At 35.1% G+C, this 24,177-nt stretch overlaps 1 protein-coding gene and 1 long non-coding RNA gene across 13 annotated transcripts in view; both read left to right on the top strand.

Moving 5' to 3' along the window:
- LOC147836031 (uncharacterized) overlaps positions 1 to 18,280 on the top strand; it is a 46,871-nt gene extending 28,591 nt beyond the window's left edge. The window contains exons 2-4 of the long non-coding RNA XR_015495856.1: positions 3,615 to 3,709; positions 3,794 to 3,845; positions 12,392 to 18,280. This is a non-coding gene — a long non-coding RNA (uncharacterized LOC147836031). The remainder of the gene's footprint in view (positions 1 to 3,614; positions 3,710 to 3,793; positions 3,846 to 12,391) is intronic.
- Positions 18,281 to 18,750: 470 nt separating this feature from the next.
- The window catches only part of map2k5 (mitogen-activated protein kinase kinase 5), a 95,999-nt gene continuing 90,572 nt past the window's right edge, over positions 18,751 to 24,177 (top strand). For 6 of the 12 annotated variants that reach the window (XM_087258520.1, XM_087258523.1, XM_087258521.1 and 3 more), the window contains exons 1-3: positions 18,751 to 19,163; positions 19,353 to 19,401; positions 19,620 to 19,687. In XM_087258520.1, coding sequence (XP_087114646.1) covers positions 19,032 to 19,163; positions 19,353 to 19,401; positions 19,620 to 19,687 — 249 coding nt within the window. In that variant the 5' untranslated portion in view covers positions 18,751 to 19,031. Of the gene's footprint in view, positions 19,164 to 19,292; positions 19,402 to 19,619; positions 19,688 to 24,177 lie in introns of all 12 variants that reach the window. The other 6 variants (XM_087258528.1, XM_087258531.1, XM_087258527.1 and 3 more) reach the window with 2 other exon arrangements.

Below are 24,177 nucleotides of genomic sequence, written 5' to 3'. Positions count from 1 at the left end.
GCCCCCTGTGTAAATTTACATGATCCGATAATGTAGTAGGGATTGACAAATGTATTTGAATTTTACACCACATGAGCACATTGGGAGGATTTTTTTCAGAAGTGTTGTTTAAAAATACTGTTTATTCACCAAAGACATTATATTCTAACTAATTAATCAAGCAATTTATTATAATTTATCCCTATTAACAGATTTGTTGTTCATCAAATTAATTGATAGTTGCATCTTTCATGGTTTAACTTATTACAATTTTTATATTTAATTTAATTTATATTTGGTTTAACATTATTTCTTTAAATAATACATCAGTGGGGGAGAAATTGACCAAATTGCATCCAAATGTAACACCAAATTTGCATATTTGAATGATGTCTGAAAAATCATGTTCAATTAATAATAATAATTCCTTACATTTATATAGTGCTTTTCTGGACACTCAAAGTGCTTTACTCATTTTTGTGGCTAATCTCCTCAACCACCACCAGTGTGCAGCATCCACTTGGATTATGCAACGGCAGCTATTTTGCACCAGACCACACACCACACATTTGATTGGTGGATGGTTAGGAGGCCAGAGGCCAGGGTTAAACCCCTACTCTTTATCGAAAGACATCCTGGGACTTTTAATGACCACAGAGAGTAAGAGCCTTGATTTAACGTCTCTTCCGAAAGACGGCGCTCACTGAGCAGTATAGAATCTCCATCAATATACTGGGGCATTAGGACCCATACAGACCACAGGTTGAGCGCCCCCTGCTGGTCTGACTAACACCACTTCCAGCAGCAACCTAGCTTTCCCGTGTGGTCTACCATCCAGGTACTGACCGGGCGCAGCCTTGCTCAGCTTTAGTGGGCAACCACGAGAGAGTTGCAGAGAGCTAGCTGCCAGAGTAAGACTGGTGTAATGGCATTACATTTATTACAGTACAAATGAAATTGTATTGCAATGGATAACCTTTATTTTAAATTGCAGCAATATTTAATAGTTTTATTTTTTTATTTTTTTATAGTTTTTATTTTTTATTATTTATAATAGTTTAATTTATTATTTATTTTTATCAAACAATAAGCATAAGAGTTTTCTTCTTAATATAAAACTTACCCAGTGCAATGTTTGTTTAAAATTCATAAACTTCAAAATAACTTCTACACAATTTCTTCAAAAGCAATGTAAATAACATCTTAATCAACAACATTCTCAGTCGAGGGTGTGCGAGCTTTAAAAAAAATACATGGCTCTACTCATCAAGCAATTTGCTGTTCAGAATATATCGATGTTTGTAGTGAGAGCGGGTTAACAGTGAGGGCAGCAGCGTTTCAAAGCAGAAGATCATTATCGCCTGACTCCAGTTATTGAATTGTGAATAAATGCTGCGTGCCTGGAGTCTGCAGGTGCGGCCACCCTCAATTACTAACCTGAGGGACCTCCTGCAGAAATCTTAACGCAGCAATTAACAACATAATTAAGTGCTAAAGTCATTGTGCCGTTCGCCCACAGCAGAAACAAGAGTGCCATTGACCAGATGAAGGAGGTCTGGCCTCTGATTGATCGCTTGCACAGGCATTTATCACCCTCTCCAGGATGGAGAGAGTTTGTCTGTGTTTATAGGCGAGAGATGAGGTGCTTAGTCTTAGTAAAGTGTCAGAGGCCTTGTTTTTCACATCATTAGACAATGGTGCGTTAATGAGCTGTCACGTCCAACTTTAAATGCTCCCGATGCATATATACTTGCGTAGATCCACAGATGCAAAACAAATGGCTCTGCTAAGCTGGCTCTGTTTCTTTTTCCCTGTTCAGATTGGCTGTCATTACGCAGAAATCCGTCCTTATTGAATGTCTGCTCATCTGATCGAGCAGATGGAGGAGGTTAAGCACTTTTCATTGGCTGCTCCAGGAATCTAATGACTGCAGGCGTGTTTTTTCGCCAACACCAGAATATCTTCATCCAAAAGCTCAATATTCTTTATTGAGGCGCTTGTTGTCAAGTTGATTGATTTTGTAGGATTGCACGTCTGTTGCGTTTTGTGTACCATGTGATTCAACTGTTTATTATTAAAAGTTTTTATATATTTTATTGATGGTTTTGTTTATATAATTTAGAGTGTGGACGTATGTTATGTAATATGTATAAATGTATATATATATGTATGTGTGTGTGTGTGTGTGTGTGTGTGTGTGTGTGTGTGTGTGTGTGTGTGTGTGTGTGTGTGTGTGTGTGTGTGTGTGTGTGTGTGTGTGTGTGTGTGTGATTTAAAGTGTACTTCCTTTCTGTCGTTCTACATTAATTCATTGTTATATATACAGTAGTATATATACAGTAGTATTCACAAAGTGAATTAGAATGTTTTTCAAAATTGTCCTAGGACAAGAATTGGTGTTGTTCAATAGATTTTGGAAAACTTTGATAAAAGCTGATGATTAACTACAAATGTTGACTACTGTATGTCAAAAACACATACAGTATGTCCCATGTCAGAAACTTATGTTCACATACCCGTAAATTCTAGAAACATACAGTATATGTCCCATATATGCCAAAAACATATATGTAAAACACATATATAAAAGGGGCTAATAATTATAAGGGGCTTTTATAATATATAATATTATATATTATATAATTATAATATATAATATTATATATTATAATTTATAATATAATAATATTATAATATATAATATTATAAGGGGCTTTTATTATTGCTGAAATAAAACAATAAGTCTTTCTCCAGAAAAAAAAAAAAAAAACGTTATCAGACATACAGTGAAAATTTTCTTGCTCTGTTAAACATCATTTCGGAAATATTTAAAAAAGAAGAAAAAAAATCAAAGGGGGGCTAATAATTCTGACTTTCATTTATTTATTTTTTTATTTTTATCTGCTCAGATGAAAAATAACATTTAATATAAAATCTGTAGTATTGCAAAATTTTTTAATGTATATTTTAAACATACTCTTCATTTTAACCATATAGTTCACAGATTGATGAAGGCTGAATTGAACAAAATGATTTAAAACACTTATATTGTAATTGTTTATTTAGTATTTTATATTAGTATTTTGTTTTGTGTGTGTAATATATAATATTTATATAAAATAAATAAGGAATTCAATGTTTTATTACAATATATATGTTAATTTTTGTTTTATTTTTGTTATTTAAACATTTTAAATTAAAATAAAAGTTTTGAAATAATATTTAACTTTTTTTTTTCAAGGTTTTTCCATTTCCTTAATATTTGTCATATAACATGTTATTGATTGTCACAGAATCACAGAAGCCTTTGTCATTAACTAATAGTAATTTGAATTGATTCAGTTTCAGTTATCACCAAAATAAGAATTATCAGACAAATAAGGATTTAGCACATTCCTTCTGAATAAAACACCTAAAACAGATTAGCCACGATGTGATCTGAACTCAAGATCATGGGACCTCAGAACATGATAACACTGTGATAGATTTCTCATTTATATAGCTTCTGCTTCCCGGCCATCCCGCGGGATCTGTGAAATTGAGAAGCAAACACGAGGAAGGCTGGAACACACTGTGATGGAGCATCAAATAAACTGCCAACTCTCATTGTGTCAATAAACTAATTTCTCTTTTAGGGTTTGACCCCTGACCTCCAGCGGCCGGACCATCCCGGACTGTGACAGGATGGAAATCTCTCGGGAAGCAGACGGCAGAATGACAAACAGACAGGGTGAGCTTTCTCAAGGATGTGTCCGCACTATATCTCAACACATAAACTTCCTTCCTGTATCCTCGTGTGCTGCATGTTTTACAGATGGATCTAATGAGGCTTCTCCGTTTCCTTCCACACACTCGCATGGAACGAGGTCTGTTTGCCAAGAAGCTGCTGCCTGTTTATACACAACTATGGCCTCTTACACCTGGTGTTAGAGTCACCCCGAAATCAAACTAAAAACATTTTGAGGCGTTAGTATGAACAAGTTAGTCTTAAAGGGATAGTACATACAAAATGAAATTGATCTCATTCTTTACTCTCCCTCATGTGGTTTTATTAGTTTTAATCTTCTGTTGAAAACAAAAGAAGATACTTTGATGAATGCTGGTTGTTGGCACTCATTGACTTCCATAGTAGGAAAGAAATACAATGTAAGTCAGTGGGTGCTAGCTATCAGTATTTTTCAAAATAGTTTTCGAATTTTTTTCATCTTTATTTTTATAGCACTTTTACAATGTAGATTTTGTCAAAATAGATTGACAGAAGTTCTAGTAAATCGAAACAGTGTCAGTTCAGTTTTCAGAGTTGAAGTTCAGTTCAGTTCAGTGTGGGTTAATTTTCACTGCTGAAAGTTCAAACACTGAAGTGCAGCTCCACAAGTCTCAAACCAAGCAAGCCAGTGGCAACAGTGGTGAGAAGCAAACTTCACTATTTGACGAAAGTGAAGGAAAAAACATTTAGAGAAACCAGGCTCTGTTGTTCAACAAAAGAAAGAAACTCAAACAGGTTTTAAACAAGTGAAGGATAGTAAATGATGCAAAAAAAGAAATTGGGGTCTCTTTGCTATCCCTTTAAAATGATCTGTAAGCTAGTGGGCTTTTACCAGTAACATAGTTCATATTTAGAAGTTGTAAGCATTCAAAACTTAACAGTTTTCAATTTCACCAATATAAATCAATAATTTTTATGACATCACCGAACATGCAGCTTCTGATCGGATCTTCTAACCCATAAAAATCTCTGAAGTATATGAAAGCATAACGTCCACATGAGGGTGTGTGTGCAAATCACTTGCATTTATATATATATATAAGATGATAATAACCGCTTGCTGACATGGTATTAATCTTAAAAGTCTTAAAAAACGAGGAGGATGCCCAAAAAGCAGGTACTCTGGGACATCCAGATACGCTAAATGTTCCATTTAATCAGAGAATATGTTGTTTCTAGACAGTATATGGCTGCAGCCGGAAATTATTTATATTATTTATTAAATTACCCATTAATTGTATTTTATTAACATCTACCCAAATTCCAACCCCAATCACAAACCCTCACCATAATGTAAAAACACTAATTGTAATGAGAATTATTTATAGTTTATTAAATTTCCCATTTAATATATTTTATTAACATCTACCCTAAACCCAACCATCAATGTAATGTAACAGTAATTATAATGAAAAATATTTATGTTATTTATTAAATTACCTATTAAATTGTATTTTATCAACATCTACCACTACCTTAAACCCAACCCTGAAAATTATGTAAAAAACATTAATTATTGTTGTCCAGTGACACAAAAAATATGCTATATTGATGTATCCACAGACTTTACCCAGAGAAATGGTTCGACGGGCTTAGCATTACTGTTATAGACTGTGGTTGTCGTTGGTCTTTTAAAAGTGGATAAAAACCTTGTGTTCAGATTGACCGAAATGCATCTTAGCACTAGTTGTGTGAACAAGGCTTTAGTGGATATTTTAAGATCCTGTTTGGTTGTGTGGCTATTTTGTTGCGAGTCAGTTCTACCACCAGAGGGCGCCGTTATATGGACAGAATGGAAAGGCGCTCCATCATGATCTTTGATTTCTCTTTGACTCTAATTACTTCATGAAGCTTTAGATTTAGTTTCTTTAGTTGAAAAATGACCGAACACCTATAGAGAACCTTCAAAAGCTGAGTGCCATTCATCAAATGTGCCGTCTTTGACCTGCAGACCCTTGCAAGATTGAAGCGTGTGGCCGGTCTCCGTCACAGTCAAGGGTCATGAGACACGACAGTCAAACATTTCCTGTGTCATTGAGGGGTTTTATAATGTGAACTTTTACCCTGTAATTACACAAGGGCTAAAGCTAGCGCTGCATTCACAAAGAAGACTCTCTAAATAGTAATACACTGATTAAAATTATTCTGTGATGTTGAATATATTACTATAAAATATTCTTATGTACACCGAAAAAACATTATGTCTGCAAAATTTTTGCAAACAGTTTCTATGTGTTGATTTTAAAACAAACAAGTGCAATTTAGTAATGTTAAACTTAATTAGTTTGTTTAAATTCAGCCCTAATGAATTGTTTACAACCACTTCATAAATCCAAGGAATTGTTTTTGAATACATTTTTTTCAGTGTATATAGAATTATTTAATTATTTTACATCAGTACTCAGTTAAAGCTGACCTTTTACGTAGAATTGTCTGCAGAGATCTTTTAAGAAAATTTTAAAGCTATAAATGAAATAAAACTTTCTAAACTTAAAAATGATGGTGTAGTCATTATGAAAATATCTTTTTGTATTTACATTGTTTTATTATAACGTGTGTTGTTAAATGTTGGAACTTGCTTTTTTTTATGACATCTGTAGTCTCTGCTCAAAATAAATTCACTTTTAGATGCCACACTCCCTAAAATGATCATTATTTTTTGAAGAGCCCCATAGCTAAAATGGAAAAAGCTGAAAATGTAAAACGTTTCTGTGAAATGACAATTTTATTCCTATAGTGCTGTGTTTATTCCTTTAAGACGTTTATTTATTTATTTTAATTAAAATTGTATTTACTCTCAACCTAATTGCTATTTGTGTATTTTAATTAGTTCTTTTTGATGTTGCTATTTATTTCAATTTATTTCAGAATAGAGTTTTGTAATTTTTGTTATTATTGGATCTTGTTAGGGCGGCATGGTGGCTCGGTGGTTAGCAATGTTGCCTCACAGCCAGAGGGTCGCTGGTTCAAGCTCTGGCTGGGTCAGTTGGCATTTCTGTGTGGAGTTTGCATGTTCTCCCCATGTTGGCATGGGTTTCCACCGGGTGCTTCAGTTTCCCCCACAGTCCAAAGACATGGGAATAAGTGAATTGGATAAACAAAATTTGCTGTAGTGTATGAGTGTGTGGGTGTTTCCCAGTACTGGGTTATAGCTAGAAGTTTATCCGCTGAGTAAAACATATGACGGAATAGTTGGCGGTACATTCCACTGTGGCAACCCCTGATAAATAAGGGACTAATCCAAAGGAAAATGAATGATTGTATCTTGTTATTGTTCATTTTTTATATGTATTTTCTTTTATACAAACGTGTGTTTATCCTAGCATAATTGATATTTTTTAATGCTATTTTTTCTTGTAATAATTAAAAAAAATACTAATAATCTTTCTTTTTAGAAAGTAAAAATATTGAAAATATACACATTAAAATTTTCCAAATTTTTCAATGGATCCCTTGCACCCCCTTTAGCCCCCAAGACCTCTGTTTAAAAAACATATTCAGTTTGTAACAAGAAATCTGTCTGTTGTTTACTTAAATCTTCTTAATGAGAGCATAAAGTGCAAAACAAATTCCTATTTTACTCAGTTATTTTAAGAGCAGTACAGCATTTTCAGCTTAGTCAACAGACCAATGTCAGCATAGTGCACCATTAATAGATGTTCAGCACACTCTGTATGATATTTACAGGCTACTTTAGAGTATGTAACATTAGCTGCTCATGTGTGGTGCTCTTCGCTGCACTGAATCAGCTTTCTGCAAACAAAGAGAGCTGGAGTCTTTCAAAACATTAAAGAAACCCACAAACATAAAAGCCTAAATGTAGCACAGAGTGCCGGACAAACCCAGTTACATTCAATACTCCATTTACATTCAGCCCACCTCAATTTATCTATTTATTTACTGCTTTTTTATTATTTTTTTTGAAGGGTAGCGTCAGGTCCCGTGTGTTTGCCCTTGTGTTAGAGGGCTGCATTGTGGCTTTCCCTGAGGCTCAGCTGCAGGATTGTGGTTTTTAATGAAAAAGTGACGCTATAGAGCACAGGTACAGTCCAGGCTTGTATTTCATCTGCTTTTGTTATGTTTTACAATGAGGCGGTGCGGTTGGATTCTTACAGACACTGTAAATGACCCTCTGGAGCCTGTTCATCATGCCGGCCGCTGGATTAATCATACGGGAGCTGCTTTAGGATCGATACCTCCATACCTTTGCTACTTTCCTGCGTCTGTCTGTAGTTCTGCCCATTAAGACTGTCTTCAGATATAACTGAGATGGGGAAACTGGGAAATGTGATCGGTCTGATAGAGAGCATTTAGAGACCAGAGGCAGATCTATTCTGATGTCCGGTCAGATATACATTTCTTGACCAAGATACGCTTGATTCTGATTGGTCAGTTGCAGGATTGGTGTTCTGAAATGTCCTAATAATGACACCAAAATACTCATATTTGAACAGGTTAAATCATTTTTGGGTTATTTTTTTAATCTTGGGTAAATGCTGATTATTTGAACCCAGATTTTGGGTTGAGCATTTTGGGTCTTTTATGGGTTACTTTTGTAATATCTGATAATGCATTTTATTTTCATCCAAATGCTGGGTTGAGCATATTGAGACTTTTGGGGGGTTAAAAATAGCTGGGAAGTGTGAGGAAATGCTTTTTTTTTTTAAACAAAAACTCTGGGTTGAGTATAAAGACTTTGTTTTATTTTTTAATCTTGGGTAAATACTGATCATGGGGCGACATGGTGGCTCAGTGATTAGCACTGTCGCCTAACAGCAAGAAGGTCGTTGGTTCGAGTCCCGGCTGGGTCAGTTGGCATTCCTTTGTGGAGTTTGCTTGATCTCCTCGTGTTGGCATGGGTTTTCTCTGGGTGCTCTGGGGTGCTCCAGTTTCCCCCAAAATCCAAAGACATGCGGTACAGGTGAATTAACTAAACTAAATTGGCCTTAGTGTATACGTGAATGTGAAAGTGTATGGGTGTTTCCCAGAACTGGGTTGCATCCACTGTGTAAAACATGTGCTGGATAAGTTGGGGGTTCAATTCACTGGTGGCGACCAGTGATGAGTAAAGGGACTAAGCCGGAAAAGAAAATGAATAAATGAAAGTGCTGATTATTTTGACCCAAAACCTGCAACACAGAAGCATGTTGGGTCTTTTGTGTTTTTTTTTTTTTTTTTTAGGTTATATTTTTTCATTCAATTACTGGGTTGAGTATATTCTTCTCTGGGATTATTTTGTTTAGTGGTGGGAAATGCTTTTTTTCCCATAAACACTGGGTTCAGCATTGGGTTGTTGTTGTTGTGTAAATGCTGTTGTACCCAAATATTGTGAAATGTGACATTTTAAACTGTTTTATATTAGAAAATATTTATTTGTTGGCAAACTGAATCACTTCAGTGTCACACAATCCAGAAATCATTCAGATATACAGATTTAGTCCTCAAGAATTTTGTATTATTATTAGCAATGTTTACAGAAACACTAACACATATTCCATGACTCTTTGATAGATAGATAAAAAGGTAAAAAAAGAACATTTATTTCAAATATTAATATTTTTGGTAGGATATATATATATGTGTGTGTGTGTGTGCATAATAGGGGCGTCACAGCGGTTTAGTGGGTTGCACAATCACCTCACAGCAAGAAGGTCGCTGGTTCGAGCCCTGGCTGAGTCAGTTGGCATTCCTGTGTGGAGTTTGCATGTTCTCCCTGTGTTTGTGTGGGTTTCCTCCAGGTGCTCCGGTTTTCCCCACAGTCTAAAGACATGCGGTACAGGTGAATTGGGTGAGCTAAATTGGGTGCTAAATTGGCTGTAGTGTATGTGTGTGAATGCAAGAGTGTGTGAACGTTTGTTGGGTTGTGACTGGAAGGGCATCCGCTGCATAAAACATATGCTGGATAAGTCTTTACAGTAAGTGGCCTTAACGCCCTTCACAGTAAACCATCTGCTCGAACCCCAAAACTGCTTAACCCTTATAACACTATGCCTAACCTTGCCATTGCTTTTAAACACCAAAAGTTTGTTGGTATTTAATGTTGTTCAAAATTAAAACGAGGACATCATGGTGGCGCAGTGGGTAGCATGATCACCTCACATCAAGAAGGTCACTGGTTTGAGCCTCAGCTGGGTCAGTTGTGCTCCTGTCCAAAGACATGCACTATAAGTGAATTGGTTAAGCTAAATTGTCTGTAGTGTATGGATGTTTCCCAGTGATAGGTTGCCGCTAGAAGGGCATCTGCTGCGTAAAACATATGCTGGATTAGTTAGTGGTTCAATCCGCTGGGGCCACCCCAGATTAATAAAGGGGCTAAGCCAAAAAGAAAATGAATGAATGAATGAAAATTAAAATGACCCTAAAGTGTGACCATTTATAAAATAAAATGTGTAAAAAATGTCTACATATGCGCTAAAATTAAATACATTTTATATGTTTTAGATATGTTTTAGATGTGACATTTTTTAGATCTGTCTTTGATAGAGTGTGCAATGCTCACTTTAAATCCAGAATCAACTTAAAGTGTAAAATAAGGTGTTTGTGTGTGTGAGTGTGCCTGTAGATATTACAGGATCTCATAACAGGACGGGGGCTGTTGAAAATAGCAGGAGCAGAGCACTTATTATGTGTTGAGTATAGGTCAGATGTGGAGGCAGTGGTGTGAGTACATTAGCATACACGCGCTGGCAGAACGTTTAAGGTGACGAATAGGAGAAGCTCAGAGGGCTGCGCTGTACCTGCTCAGAGCTATTACAAGACCCCCTCAGGCCTGATTCATCAACTCCCCGCTTGCAGTCTTTCCGCAGAGATATGACTCTGGAAATGGACTAGTTTAAACACAAAACCTTGATCCAACTGACCTCCTAATATGCTTATAATGATCCCATTTAACAAACAGATGTTAGGGCAGACGCGGCAGAGCCAGGCCACAATATGTGGTGTTGGCAAGCAGACACTTGGAGGGATAGTGAAGGATTTTGTCATTTCACAGCATAACAACAACACAGATGTCATTGAGAATATTGGTATTTAAATGAATTGATCAAGGACTGATTCTTATGTGGTAAAGCTGCTTCAGAATGAGAGTCAAAGTGTTGTCACGGTGTAATTGGAGAACAGCAAATGTAAGCTATTAAAGAAAGATTGTGTATTTGCATTAAATTTGTAAAATAATCTACACACTACTAAAAATGCTAAAACATTAATTACAAATTTACAAAATTACAAAGTTACAAAATCTTTTTTTTTTTTTTTTTGATGAAACATTCTTTAAACACCTAGACTATTTGGGGGGATTTTTTTAAACAACTCTATTCAACTTTTAATGTGTTTGAAATGTTATGTATTCCTGTGTCAGCAAAGCTAATTTTTCAGTCTTGGCAGTCATCGGTGTTAAATGATCATTTTGATAGCAGTTTGCTGCTCAAAAAATATTTCTAATAATTATTAAATTGTTCTAATTTCTACATTATAATTATTATTAATACGGTCACACTTTACAATAAGGTTCATTAGTTAATGTTAATTAATGCATTTACTAACATGAACAAACAATGAACAATACATTTACTACAGTATTTATTTATGTTAGTTAACATTAGTTAATGAAAATACAGTAGTTCATTGTTAGTTCATGTTAACTCATGGTGCATTAACTAATGTTAACAAGCATGGACTTGAAGGTTAATAATGCATTAGTAAATGTTCATTTATGATTAATAAATGTTGTACATGTGTTGTTCATGATTAGTTCATGTTAGTAAATGCATTAACTAATGAACCTTATTGTAAAGTGTTACCATTAATACTGTCGATTTGGAACAATTGAATTAAATATTGCTGTATTTAAGTATTATTTTCTTTACATAAATATTTTTAATGATCCCAATTTTTTAAAATGCTTTTGTAATCAGATTTTTAATTAGTTATTTAATAACTAATTTATTACCAAATTAGTTAAAGTGAAAGTAAATTAATTTGAAAAAGTTTTGTTGTTTTGTTTATGTTGTATACATACAATGATCAGCATAAATGAGTACATCCCATTTTGAAAATGAATATTTTTATCAATATCTCAGTGAATATGGGTCATTTATTGGTGCATTTAAACAAAACAGATTTATTAAACAGATATATTTATTAAAATAATATTTTAGCCACAGAACATCTTTAGAAATTGAAATATAATACATTCAAATTAATGCAAAATATTGCTAAACAAATTACGAACTACAACATTTCAACAAAATTGTACATATTTTTGTATCTCTTGATTTGTGCTATTTTTGAAAATTTCATTTAATATTTTTCCATAACATATATTTGGTCTAATAAGTTTTGAAATATAATTATAAGTTATTTTGTCAGATAAGCTCCATATTTGCTTCAGTACTGAATAATCTAATGTATATGCACAAGTGTAATATTTTAAAGCATTCTATAGAAAATATTATTTAGAGAGATTTGTGAGGGGTGTACTCGTATATGCTGAGCACTGTATATTGCAGATAGAATGTAACCTACTAATATATGTAAAATATTCTCCACAATTTACTATAAATTATTTATTTGAATTATTTTATTAAAAAATGTTTTTTTTGCAAGAAAATGAAAATGCAACTCAAAAACTATTTTTCTTCCATGCAGAACAAGACATAATTGGTACCCAGTGCAGAGTCCTCCGCTGTGGTGATAGATGAGCAAAATAAACAGGTAATGAAATATTCACAAGCCCATTTAATATGCATGTTCATCACTACTTTATGGATGCAGTGAGGACCACATTTGCATATCGGCCATACTGTAGCCATTACAATCAGAGGAGCCAGATTCATTACAGATGCAGTGGATCAGCTAGATGAGCGATGTGATGTCAATACTGAATATAGTGCTGAGCCAATACAAGCTGAGGAACAAGTGCATGAAGTTTCAGATATTGTAAGACTTTTTGCTGATTTGTTGATTAAACCCTGCCATACCGGCTTACATATCTGGTTTGAAATGGAAAAAAAACGATTTTTCTTCTGTATTTTAATTTGTTTCCAAGTCAAAAATGGTTATATATGCTGACTTGACTAAAGAAAAGTCATGTATAGGACCATTTAATATTTTTTTAACATTAGATGTTCTAAACATATTTGAAATATATTGAACAATGAGCTGCTCATAATAAGATCTCTAACATGTATTTATAAAATACAGCAGTCAACATTTGAAGTGAATAAAAATGTTTTTCAAAATTGTTGATTAAATGGTAATTATTTACTTTAAATGCTGACTACTGTAGTTAACATGAATTACAGTTTATAAAAGAGAAGTAATTTCAAAGCAAGTACAACAGGGCTACTTTCAATTAAAAAATTGTCTCAAGAGTCAAGAATTATAAAAAAGGAAAGAGGAAATATCCAATAGCCTATTATTTTGCACATAGAGGAGGAACGGTTCCTTATCAAAGACTTGCGGCATTAGTTTATTTCAGGGTGTCAGTGGCTCAGTTTGATACTGGAGCCCAGCTGTTCCACAATCACCTGCCACAATCTGTCTTTATGTAGCGTATCTTTGTATACTGCCCTTTGTTTCTCATAAAGTTTGTCATAAAGTTCAGCAGTAACCTGGATTTTGGCTTTTGCATGCACGGTAGCGCTGAATGGTAAAAACATCTCTTAAAGTAGTTGCTATAGATGCAAAAAACAGAAATCCAATCCTTTTTTTATGGATTAACGTTTTGGAAGCAAGCAATGTTTAGTGTATAAACTTGCTACACAATGTAAGGTTGTGTTTGTTTTTTAACACAGAAACAATTTGAAGAAAATTTCAGGCTGTATAAATCGAATTCACATTCATTCATTATGGTCATTTATTAGATGCTTTCATCCAAAGCGAGAATGAGGATAAAAGAAGCACTTCAAATAAACAGAGAGCAGCTGAACACTATGAAAAAACAAAGTTTACTCAACTTAAAACTTTGAGGCAGCAAACACACAGGAGACACAGGAAATCAAAGAGATTTCAACTAATTTATTGATTTAAAGTGACTATTATTTACACAACTACGGAATCATCTAACATAAGGATTATTTTAAACACTTGACTAAAGGTATGAAGTGAGTTTGTAGTCAAACCATATTATTAAATGTGGCATTTTGACATGTTTTCAGATGTAGCCTCAACACAGTGCTGTTGCCTACTCCATTGAGAAGCGATGCAAACAACTGTCTATTATCTCTGATTTCAGAATCATCACTATTGAATCATCTGCGAACTAGGCTCTGTATAGTAAACGCTGCTCTATCTAAAAACAGATGCTGGAGATTTACAGCTTATGACAGAACCGGCTTTACTGACAAAATTACCCTGAAAATCACCTTTGATTAATTTGCAGCCCAACTCAGTGTGCACTGAACCCTGCAATTTTGTTACATAATCTAATTTTCTGACTAAACAGCTTCTGGTTTAGCCTGCTACTGTAGCCACATCCTAAACTCTAAAGTTATGCAAATAAATAGGCTGACAAGCAGGAAGGATAGCCTATTACTCCCTGTATCTCATTATTCAGACCAAATGCAATGATTGGATGAATATTTTATGGCTTTTCACGTTCCAATCAGAAATATTTTTGAGAAATTATTCCATAATAACAAAATAGTGCAAGTATTACAAAAAAAAACCCTATATAAATATTTATAAAAAAATTTACAACATGGAATATTGTAATTTTCTGCAATGTAAGCCTAAAATTTGGTTCAAAACATAATAATGGCAAATCCAGAGAAATAAAAAAAGTGTAAAGTGTTTTTAAAATTTTCCGGAACTGTGTACAATACACACCACTTTACCTCCTAGCCAGCGTCAAGACGTGGATGCACTGGGATGCTGTTTTTTAAAATACTTTTATCATGGTAATAACAAGACACACAAGCATTTATTGCTGTGCATCATGGTTTATTTTGAAAGGTAAAATCTTCAGAACAACATCCCATAGAACACTTTTAGTCCAGCAGCAAAATAATGTTAAATTTTTAATGGTTATTCGTTTATGTCACCGTTTCTGCCGGAGACCTGTTGTTTATATGTAAAAATGGCATCTTTGTAGTAAAAAGCAAGTCGATGTCATAGCTTACAGTGTTACAAATAAAACGAGACCACAAACTAAATAAATTTTCCGCAAAGGTCTGTATGTGTGAACAGGCACTTTTTGAAAATACTGGTTAGTTCGTTCCAGCTATTTTCCAGAAAGAGAAGTTGTAACATTACCGGTAATTTGCTGGAATGCTTCTCTGTGTGAACGCAGAAGGATGATTGCCAGAAAGAACGCGTTCACGTCTAGGACGCGCTGACGTGAGACATGCACTCCAGCCAACCAGAACACTCATTTACATCTGTGCTGTTTATGAAAATAAAAGCCTTTGAATATTTTTCCAGGCACATTTAGCTGCTAGATGTTAGATAACGTTTCTAGGTTCCTTCTTAATGCCAACTGTGTAAATAATGATCTATAAGATTCTTTTGATAAGCCATTGTTTGTTTACCTTCAAGATCTGCTTCTTTCAGTTGCTTGATGCATTGCGTGTGCACGTCTTGACATGCGAAATTGCTCCATATGTTTTCAGCGAAGTTGCTCACAATACTTCTCCATCCGCAGAGTTTGTATTGTAGTCAAATGTTTACAATACAAGCGCAGCCGTTTAGAGGTTGTGTGTGAACAGTCTATTCTGAAAAAATTCCGTAACGTCCTTGCCTGTGTGAACTGTGCTTTTTTGAACTTACCGATAAAGTAATTCGGGAAATTTTCCGGATGTTTACCAGGATCACTGTGTGAAAGGGGCTAAAGTTATAGTTACTAAAATCTAAACAAAGCAGTCGAGTGTTTTGACATTCTGCATATGCTATCATTCAGTCACTTTTAGCAAGTAAATTTTCTAGTTTGTCTGATGGAGAATTTAGCCAATGGGTGCTTGCTCTTCACAAATATGGTGAGGTTTATTCATCCATTGGACATGTTGTTGTTTTATTGCACTTTGTGCCAGTCAGTTAGTACGTGACTAATTCTGGTTAGAGAAAAAAAAAACACTTTTCTAGCTTTTGGAACTGTACTAATAATTATAAATGGTTTGTCTTTGTGAGGAGAAGGTCTTGCTTTAGCCAATGTTGCAGTAATGGAAACTTTTCTAGTGTGTCTTTTGTTCCTGTTCTTGTCCAGTGCAGAAAGTTAAACACCAGCAGCTCATGTGTCTGGACTCAAACCGCTCTGTCTCGGCTAAACAGCTTGTCGATGGAGAGAGCAAGAGAGAAAAGCGCGTTTGGGCTGATAAAATGTTTTTTAATTACCAGACACTGCATTCCAGTCTTCTGTCTCAATCCTACGCTCTTCCTCCACTTTGATTTCTGATAATTGTGTTTGCTGATGTGGCATGTTTTTTCCCCTCTTCTTCTTTAATACTGCACCAGACCCTTAACTCTCCAAGTCCACTGAGGGAGGACAAGCGGCAGTTACACATCTCTCTTTTAATCAGCGCTTTACTCTAGATACATTGACTCTGCTACTCCATTTCTGTCTCTAAACCTGCAACAATGAGACTCAGCCATTGCATACATATTGTGCTGTTTGACACACAATCAATGTCATGCAGAGCAGCTGAAGACTCGGAGCTCAGAGCATGAGGGGTTAACCACTCATTAGGTTTGATTGTGTGTTTATGAGCCACTTGTGTATTCAGCTGTTTACACAAACTGTACATTTTAGAGCTATCAAAACCTAATCCCCAGCTGGCAATTGTAATACGAGCATTATAATCTGATCATTAAACAGAGAGCTCTTAGTAAGTTTTCACTAACATCAGGAGGTTAAACCTGACCGTTCCGTCTCCATTCGAGCAAGCACAACCCTGTCGCGTATTTAAGAATCCCGCTTTTGTCCTCCTATACAAAGAAACACTTAAGGTGGCATTCTTCCATTGCTCTTTTGGGTATGGCGACTTTGTTCCACTGACCGGGCCGATAATAGGTCAGGGCTTCGATAGGCTGTAGACACTATTGTTTTAAAGTTTGATGTGAGACCTGATCCTGCTGCTTGGAAGGCTGCGATCATATCATTGTGGATTTCAGCTCGCCGTGGGTCAGACTTGGCTTCCATAGCTGTTTGTCATGACACTTCACAATCCGACCAGTAGTCTAGGGTATCAACGCTGCATTAGCTGGACTCCGAGGGCCAAAGAAACAAAACTCTGCTTTGCTGAAGGATCAATGTCTGTTGAGGCTTTTGCAATCAGCAGCCGGTGACCATGATTGAGTGAATGAGTCTCCCCTAAGATAAGGCTGTAATCAACAGCGCACTAAATGTTCTTTGTTGTACATTCAATTATGCGCTAATGACTTGTGCAAAGTGGAAATCTTTAAATACTAATGCTATTTAAATTGTATATAAGTAATGCAGTAAAGAGGTAATAAGTAATAGAGGTGAAATATGGAAGAACTAAATAATAGAGGAGGAAATATATGAAATGATCAACACCCACCGAGACTGCATATAACAATGCATTTAGATGTGAAATATTCATTTTAGGTGAAGTTATTATGTTTATCTGAGTTGAAAGAGAGTGTATTTGCACCAGTCTTTTTGATTAACCTGTTGGTGTTGATCGAGATGAATATATTCAATTTAATTCAATTCATCTTTATTTCTATAGCACTTTTACAATATAGATTGTGTCAAAGCAGCTTAGAAGTTCAAGTAAATTGAAACTGTGTCAGTCCAGTTTTTAGAGCTGAAGTTCAATTTAGTTCAGCTTAGTGTGGTTTAAATTTTAGCAGTGAACGTTAAAACAATAAAGAGCAAATCTATTGATGCGCAGCTCCACTAGTCCCAAACAAGGAACAAAACTTCACCAATTGACGAAAGTAAAGGAAAAAACCTCAAGAGAAACCAGGCTCAGGTGGGCATGACCATTTCTCCTCTGGTCAAACTTCTTGTGCAGAGCTGTAGTCTAGGCGCTGGAGGCTTAAGAATTCTGGATTTCCATCACGGAGAAGCTGCAGGTGTGAGTAGGTCACTGGCAGTGTTCAAGTTGGCCCACTGGATCAACTTGTCTGTCACTGGGGTCTTTCAGGAATCAGTCTCATTCTCTCCGCTCCTCCATGACCACCACAGAATCAGCTCAGAATACGGCCTGGTCCAGGATTATGGATAGCTTGGCATAATTTATTCACAGGTCTTGGATCCAGGCCTGGATTAAGAATTCAGAGTTCCCTGGGCACATTGTCTTGTAGGGCCCCTTACCCGGCCGCACCCCAATAGTTGAAAAAAAAAAGAATAATATAATATTTAAAAAAATTAATCTGAGTTTCATCATAAGTTTATTTAAATTTTAAATTGAGATATTTAGCTGATGCTTTTGTCCAAAGTAACTTACAATTGAGGAAGAACAAGAAGATATTTAAAAAAAAATGTTAGAAACCTGTAACCATTGACTTGCATAGTATATATTTCCTATTATGGAAGGTAATGATTACAGGCTTTCTTCAACATATTTTGTGTTCAATAAAAGAAAGAAACTCATAAAGATTTGGAATCCATCGAGGACGAGCAAATAGTGAGTAAATTTAGCTTTTTGGTGAACTAATCCTTTAAATTATGATAAAGCACATTAAGAAATAATATAAATATACCTTTTCTGTATATAATAAGTAATAAAAACATACGTTTATTGCTTTCTATCTAAACAATTAAATTATGTTTAATTATATTTCAGTTCTTGTTTGAATGTGATGTTAAAGTTAACAAAAAATCGTTAACAAAATCTAAAAATTAGTAAAGATTACAAAACGCGTTTGGGAAATAAGCACATTAATATTATCCCAGAAAGCTTGAGTAACAGAACAACCCCAAAACAAATGATTTATAGTTTCAGGAGAGCAACATAACAGCTCCAAAATATTTATCACAACTCGCAAGATTGCTTTCTGAGGCTTTTATGCGCCTCTAGTAGAGGTTCAGCTTCCGGGTAAACGTCGATATACTTCCGCGTAACTTCCTCTGTTTTACTTTCATTGTTGACAGTTTGATAACTACTGATAAAATCTAACACAGTTAACAGGCAGACAGAAAGTCTTTAGCACATCTGGAATGACATGTCGCGAGTTTATTAGACGGAATGTTCGCTGCGTCAGTCGTGTTTTAAATGCGCTCATGCTACGTTAAACTGTTAGCCTCCTAGCCAGCTCTCCAGCTGCTGTTGGTCTGAAAATCCGGTCTAAAAGCCAAGATTATGTTTGTCGGTGTGTTTTTGTTATGCTTTTACTTGTTTTGAGTAACCTGAGCAATATGGAATCTGAGGGAATCGTCATCCGGATAAAGACGCCGGTGGGGGACATGGACTCGCCAGTGGACAGTCCATCACATCTCAACTTCAATGATTTGCTGGTGAGCAGCTGCTTTAATTTAACTCACAGCCAGTTTTCATCTCATATCTTATGACTTTTTAAAGAGGGAAACCATTTGTGGAGCATGCCATTTATTAAAATGTGCTTTTTGCTATGTGTTTTCGAATAGTGGTGCTGATTGACAGCTGTCAGTCAAATGTGTGATTGCTGAGATTCCCTTTTTTGACAGGCCGCGATCAGAGATGCCATGCCTGAAGCCACAGTCACAGCATTTGAGTGTAAGTATTGCTGCTGTATTTTACTTATGTTACTCAAGTTTAAATGCAATCAGTATAGCTAATAGAGTAAAAAGAAATAGGAAAACATAACTTCATTTCTTTGCAATACTGTTGTCCTGAACTAAAGAGTTGTTCATGCAAATGAGTAAATATACAGTGCAGGATAAAAATGCTTGTGGAAATTAGCTTGTAAATAATGGAGTTCGCTTTTATTTCAGATGAGGATGAAGTTGGTGACCGAATCACAGTTCGCAGTGATGACGAGCTCAAAGCCATGCTGTCCTATGTGAGTATGTCTGAAATTTCTGTCAGACTCTTTGTTGAGACTTTTAATTGATCTGTTATGTGGTTTGACTTCTAAAGCAGTTTTAAAAAGCAGACTACCGACTATTAAAAAACTTTGCTTAGAATTGTAAACTTAACTTCACAAATAAGGAAGTTAATGCACTTGTAAAATATTCATATATTTGTAATTATAGTAGTTTCTTAATAAATCAAATATATTTTAACTTTTATGATGAATAAGTCAGTTGTTTTGGATATTGTTATTGTCAACAAGAAATTGTGCAGACATTCATTCATACATTTGCACCTTTTTTTTTAATGCAAATTTTATTATGTCAAGTCAAACTTGTCACAAAATATATGTTTTACTACGAAATCATTTAGGATATCGATAATATAGCAGCATCCATAAAAATTATGCCATCGTTTACTCGCCTTTAACTTATTTGCGTTTTTTTTGTTATGTTGAAGTCCCTTAAAAGCCTCGTTTACATTATGAATGACTTGCAACAGCAAAGCGACAAACGACCGTTCATTTTAACGGAGTGCAAGCTACTTCCAGTGACCTCTGTCTATGCGAGTGACAGTGAACGTTGGTGACCAGGTGTGCATGAGCGATGCAACAAAGTTGAGAATCCTTCAACTTTCTTGAGCGACAGCCAATAGGTGCACCATTAGAGCTCATGTGATCCTATCTCAGCTTGATTGTATTCTCTGTGCTGTAGACCTGCATAGACCTGTTTGCAGCATGTCGCCACCCAGAGCGACAGGCAACTACAAAGTAGCTACTACTGACCATCTCGGCGACCATCTGGGAAACGCCTCTCTGGCAGTATGCTCGGGCATTCTGTCTGAATGGGGAAACTCTTTCTTTCAAATAAATGAATAACTTAAATAAACGTAATTTTCCAAAATGTTTGACACGCACACACGTAGCCTGCTGTACTGTCCCACTAACACATTGATTGAATAAGTGTCACAAAGTGAACACAAAGTGGCGTGTTGAAATGACTGAAAAACACATACTGTGGTAAATACTACACAACACAAACTAAATGAAATGAAATTATAACTGCTCCAGATTAGAATCAACATACAAATCAGCCAGAAAAGTATCAGTAGCATACTTTTATTGGTAATTTTTGGAAATTGCATCCCTTCCATACCTGCCAGTTTCATGCCAGTAATATGGTTTGCTCTTTAAAATGCAGTGAGGTATTGATTGTGAGTGTGTGCATTGAAGAGCCGCGGCATACACTGACGCTATATTTCAGCATCTGTTTTTCTCTTGCACTTGAACCTCATCTTACAGAAGTACAGCGACTTTAACACACATCTTTCTTTCTAAATTAATGTTTTGCATAAAAAAAAACACTTTGAAGCCACTGAAAACAGTAAACACACTACCGGAAGGCGCTGGTCACTATGGTGCCCTCCATGCAGCAATGAAGAAAAAGGTCTATAGTCTTTAGTTAAACACAAATGAGGAATTATTGAAGATTCAGTGGAAACTGAAAACCATTGACCTCCATAGCAATTTCTTCTTCTTACTATGGAAGTCAGTGGATACAGGTTTCCAACATTTTGCAATGTGTCTTCTTTTGTGTTCAACAGAACAATAAAAAACAAAAATACTCTGTAAACTGTTTCGGGAACAAATCAAAGGTGTATAAGTGATGGTACATTATGGAAAGAATTTTCATTTTTGGATGAACTATCCCTTTAAATTGCAATGCCCCCACCTACTATGTTGGAGTGTCAAGCAGATAGTTATTGGTGCTGGATTATTTACAGTTTTATCACGTCTGTTATATCATTGTCTGTATTTATTTATTTATTTATTACACTTCATGGTTATTATCAATACCAAAAGATTACAACAACACTTGTTTATATTGCGTGCAATGTTAAACAAAGCAAAATGCTTCTGGAAGTAGGTGGTCACTGTTGCGCTCTTTTCCAGTCTGTTGTATTAGATTTTTGAACGCTGAAAGTGTTTTTGTTGGAAGGGAAAAGCTATTACAAATCTATTATTCTAGATCTATTCACCCTTGGGGAAAGCGTTCTCATTACTTTGCTGATTGGCAAGGATGACAAGTAGCTACATATTTTCAGTTTTTTTTCTCTCCCCAATTTCTTCATCTCTTTCCGTTTTCTGGCTGCACATCTTGATGTTTCCATAGCAACGTGCATCTCTAGCTTGCACCCCCTGTTTTAAATTATACAGGTGTTAACCAAGCAAGATTAGCAAAGGGAAAACTCCTATATTAAATTCCTGTTTATATCTTTCAATATTCATTATTTTTTGTGTCGACTCAGGCAGTGGCCTCCCCATGTGACCAGGCACAAATTAAAAACATTCAAAGTAATTGTGTTTGATGTGTTTTGTGAAAAGCTAATCATAAACTTGTACCTACACTGAAAGAAATTACTTTGGTGTAGTCAAATCTAATAAATTTACTCTCATAATTTTAAAATTGTGATGTTAAGTGTCTTTCCCAGTGATGGGTTGCAGCTAGAAGAGCATCAGAGCAGAAAACACATGCTGGATAAGTTGGTGGTTCATTCCGCTGTGGTGACCCCAGATTAATAAAGGGACTGAGCCGAGAAAAAAATTAATGAACGTATGAATATTAGGCAAAAAAAAGGCAAGTTTATTTATATAGCACATTTCATACACAGTGGCAATTCAAAGTGCTTTACATAAACAGGAATAAAAAGACAAGTTTAGGAACATAAAATGTAGACAATAAAAATTATTAAAAACAGATAAAAACAAATTAAAATGAGTTAAAATAGGTTATAAAAGAATGAAAAAGAAAACGAAAAACATAATAGTGCGATCTGTCGGACTCAGCACAGTGCTCATTCAGTAAAGGCACAGCTAAACAGATGTGTTTTCAGTCTTGATTTGAATGTGCCTAATGTTGGAGCACATCTGATCATTTCTGGAAGCTGATTCCAGCAGCGAGGGGCGTAGTGGCTGAAGGCAGATTCACCCTGCTTTGACTGAACTCTTGGAACTTCTAGTTTATATGATCCTAAAGATCTGAGTGATCTGTTGGGTTTGTATTCAGTGAGCATATCTGTAATGTATTGAGGTCCTTGGCCATTTAGTGATTTATAGACCAGTAATAATACTTTAAAATCTTTAATCTTAAAATATTAAGTGTCAATGATAACTAGAATTTTTTAAGAAAATATTTAATATTTACATATTTACTTCATAAATTAAATGAATGGATATAGTTAAATATTAATATTAAATTACTTGTAATAATGAAATATTTTCTAATCATTGCAAACCTTATATTAAGTAAATTTTAATAATGGATATGTTGAAATGGATTTGAAGTTCCCAGCAAGCTTTGCAAGGGATTGAAATAAGTAGAGAATATTTTGAAAGTAAAAGTAGGTGTTTAAATTCGAGAGAGAGTTGTTAGAGTTTTATCCTGATTAGTTTGAAGATTAAGAAGAGTTTTGAGTACACTTTTTGATGTTGTTTTAAGGTTACCACCTTGTAGAGAAGTAGCACTCATGCTTAGGGTCTTGGCATTTTTATTATCAGCATTGATGTATGACACTTCACTAAGAGAGCCATTGTGCTAACATTACCTCTGGGATCAGTAAGCATTTTTAAAGTAAATTTGCTGTTGGGTTCAGTTTGCATAAAATAAAGTGAAATAAGACTTTTCAAATAGAAATGTGTGTCTTAATTTAACCAAGTTACACCAAATGTACTAATTTGTAACTAATAAGATTTATTTAAATGGATAAAAGCAATGTTCCTTCTGCTAAAACAAGAACTTGGTTAATTTAAATCTATATAGACTCAAAAGGAAAGACAATCAATTAAATTTGACATAATTAATTTAGGAGTGTTAGGTTAAACATTAAGAAAATTTTACTTGATATTGATAAGTTAATTGTGCCTGGTATGAGATAGTAAAATTTACTTGCAATTTGTTTGTGCAAATTGTTACGAGGATTTAAAGTTAATCTTAAAAGTAATTTTTTTCAGTGTTCTTTAAACAGTCTTTGTTTTGTTTTTGAGTAAGGAAGGGAATGTTGTTGTCTGCTCTTATTTCATGTCTTGTTCATCTTCTATCTTTTGTTTGTAACATCACCGTAAAAGTGCTTTCAATACTTACTGCTCACATCGTGGACACCAAATGTAATGACTCGTAATAGTTTTTCCCCCTGTGAAGTACAGTGGAAGTTAAATGAACTATCAACTTTTATTATTTATTATTCAATACTTAAAGTTTCGCCTCATTAGAAGCACAGGCCTCCTGGGTAGAGGAATTTTTCAAAATCCACTTTCAGCTGGTGTTGTCTTTTACCCCCCATCAGCTCTCAATGACTCTGGAGTAGCCATGGGCTTCAAAAGCACGGCTTCTGCAGGAAGGGAAATCACTTATATTTGATATTTATTTATTTTTAGATGCTTTATCAATGCTGCACCTCTCAAGGCCATTGCAGTCATTAGCC

The sequence above is a fragment of the Danio rerio genome, chromosome 7, assembly GCF_052040795.2.
Source record: "Danio rerio strain M-AB ecotype USA chromosome 7, GRCz13ab, whole genome shotgun sequence".
In the NCBI taxonomy this organism is placed as follows: domain Eukaryota; kingdom Metazoa; phylum Chordata; class Actinopteri; order Cypriniformes; family Danionidae; genus Danio; species Danio rerio.
Note: the sequence above shows the minus strand (reverse complement) of the source record. Positions and strands in the feature narration are given on the sequence as shown.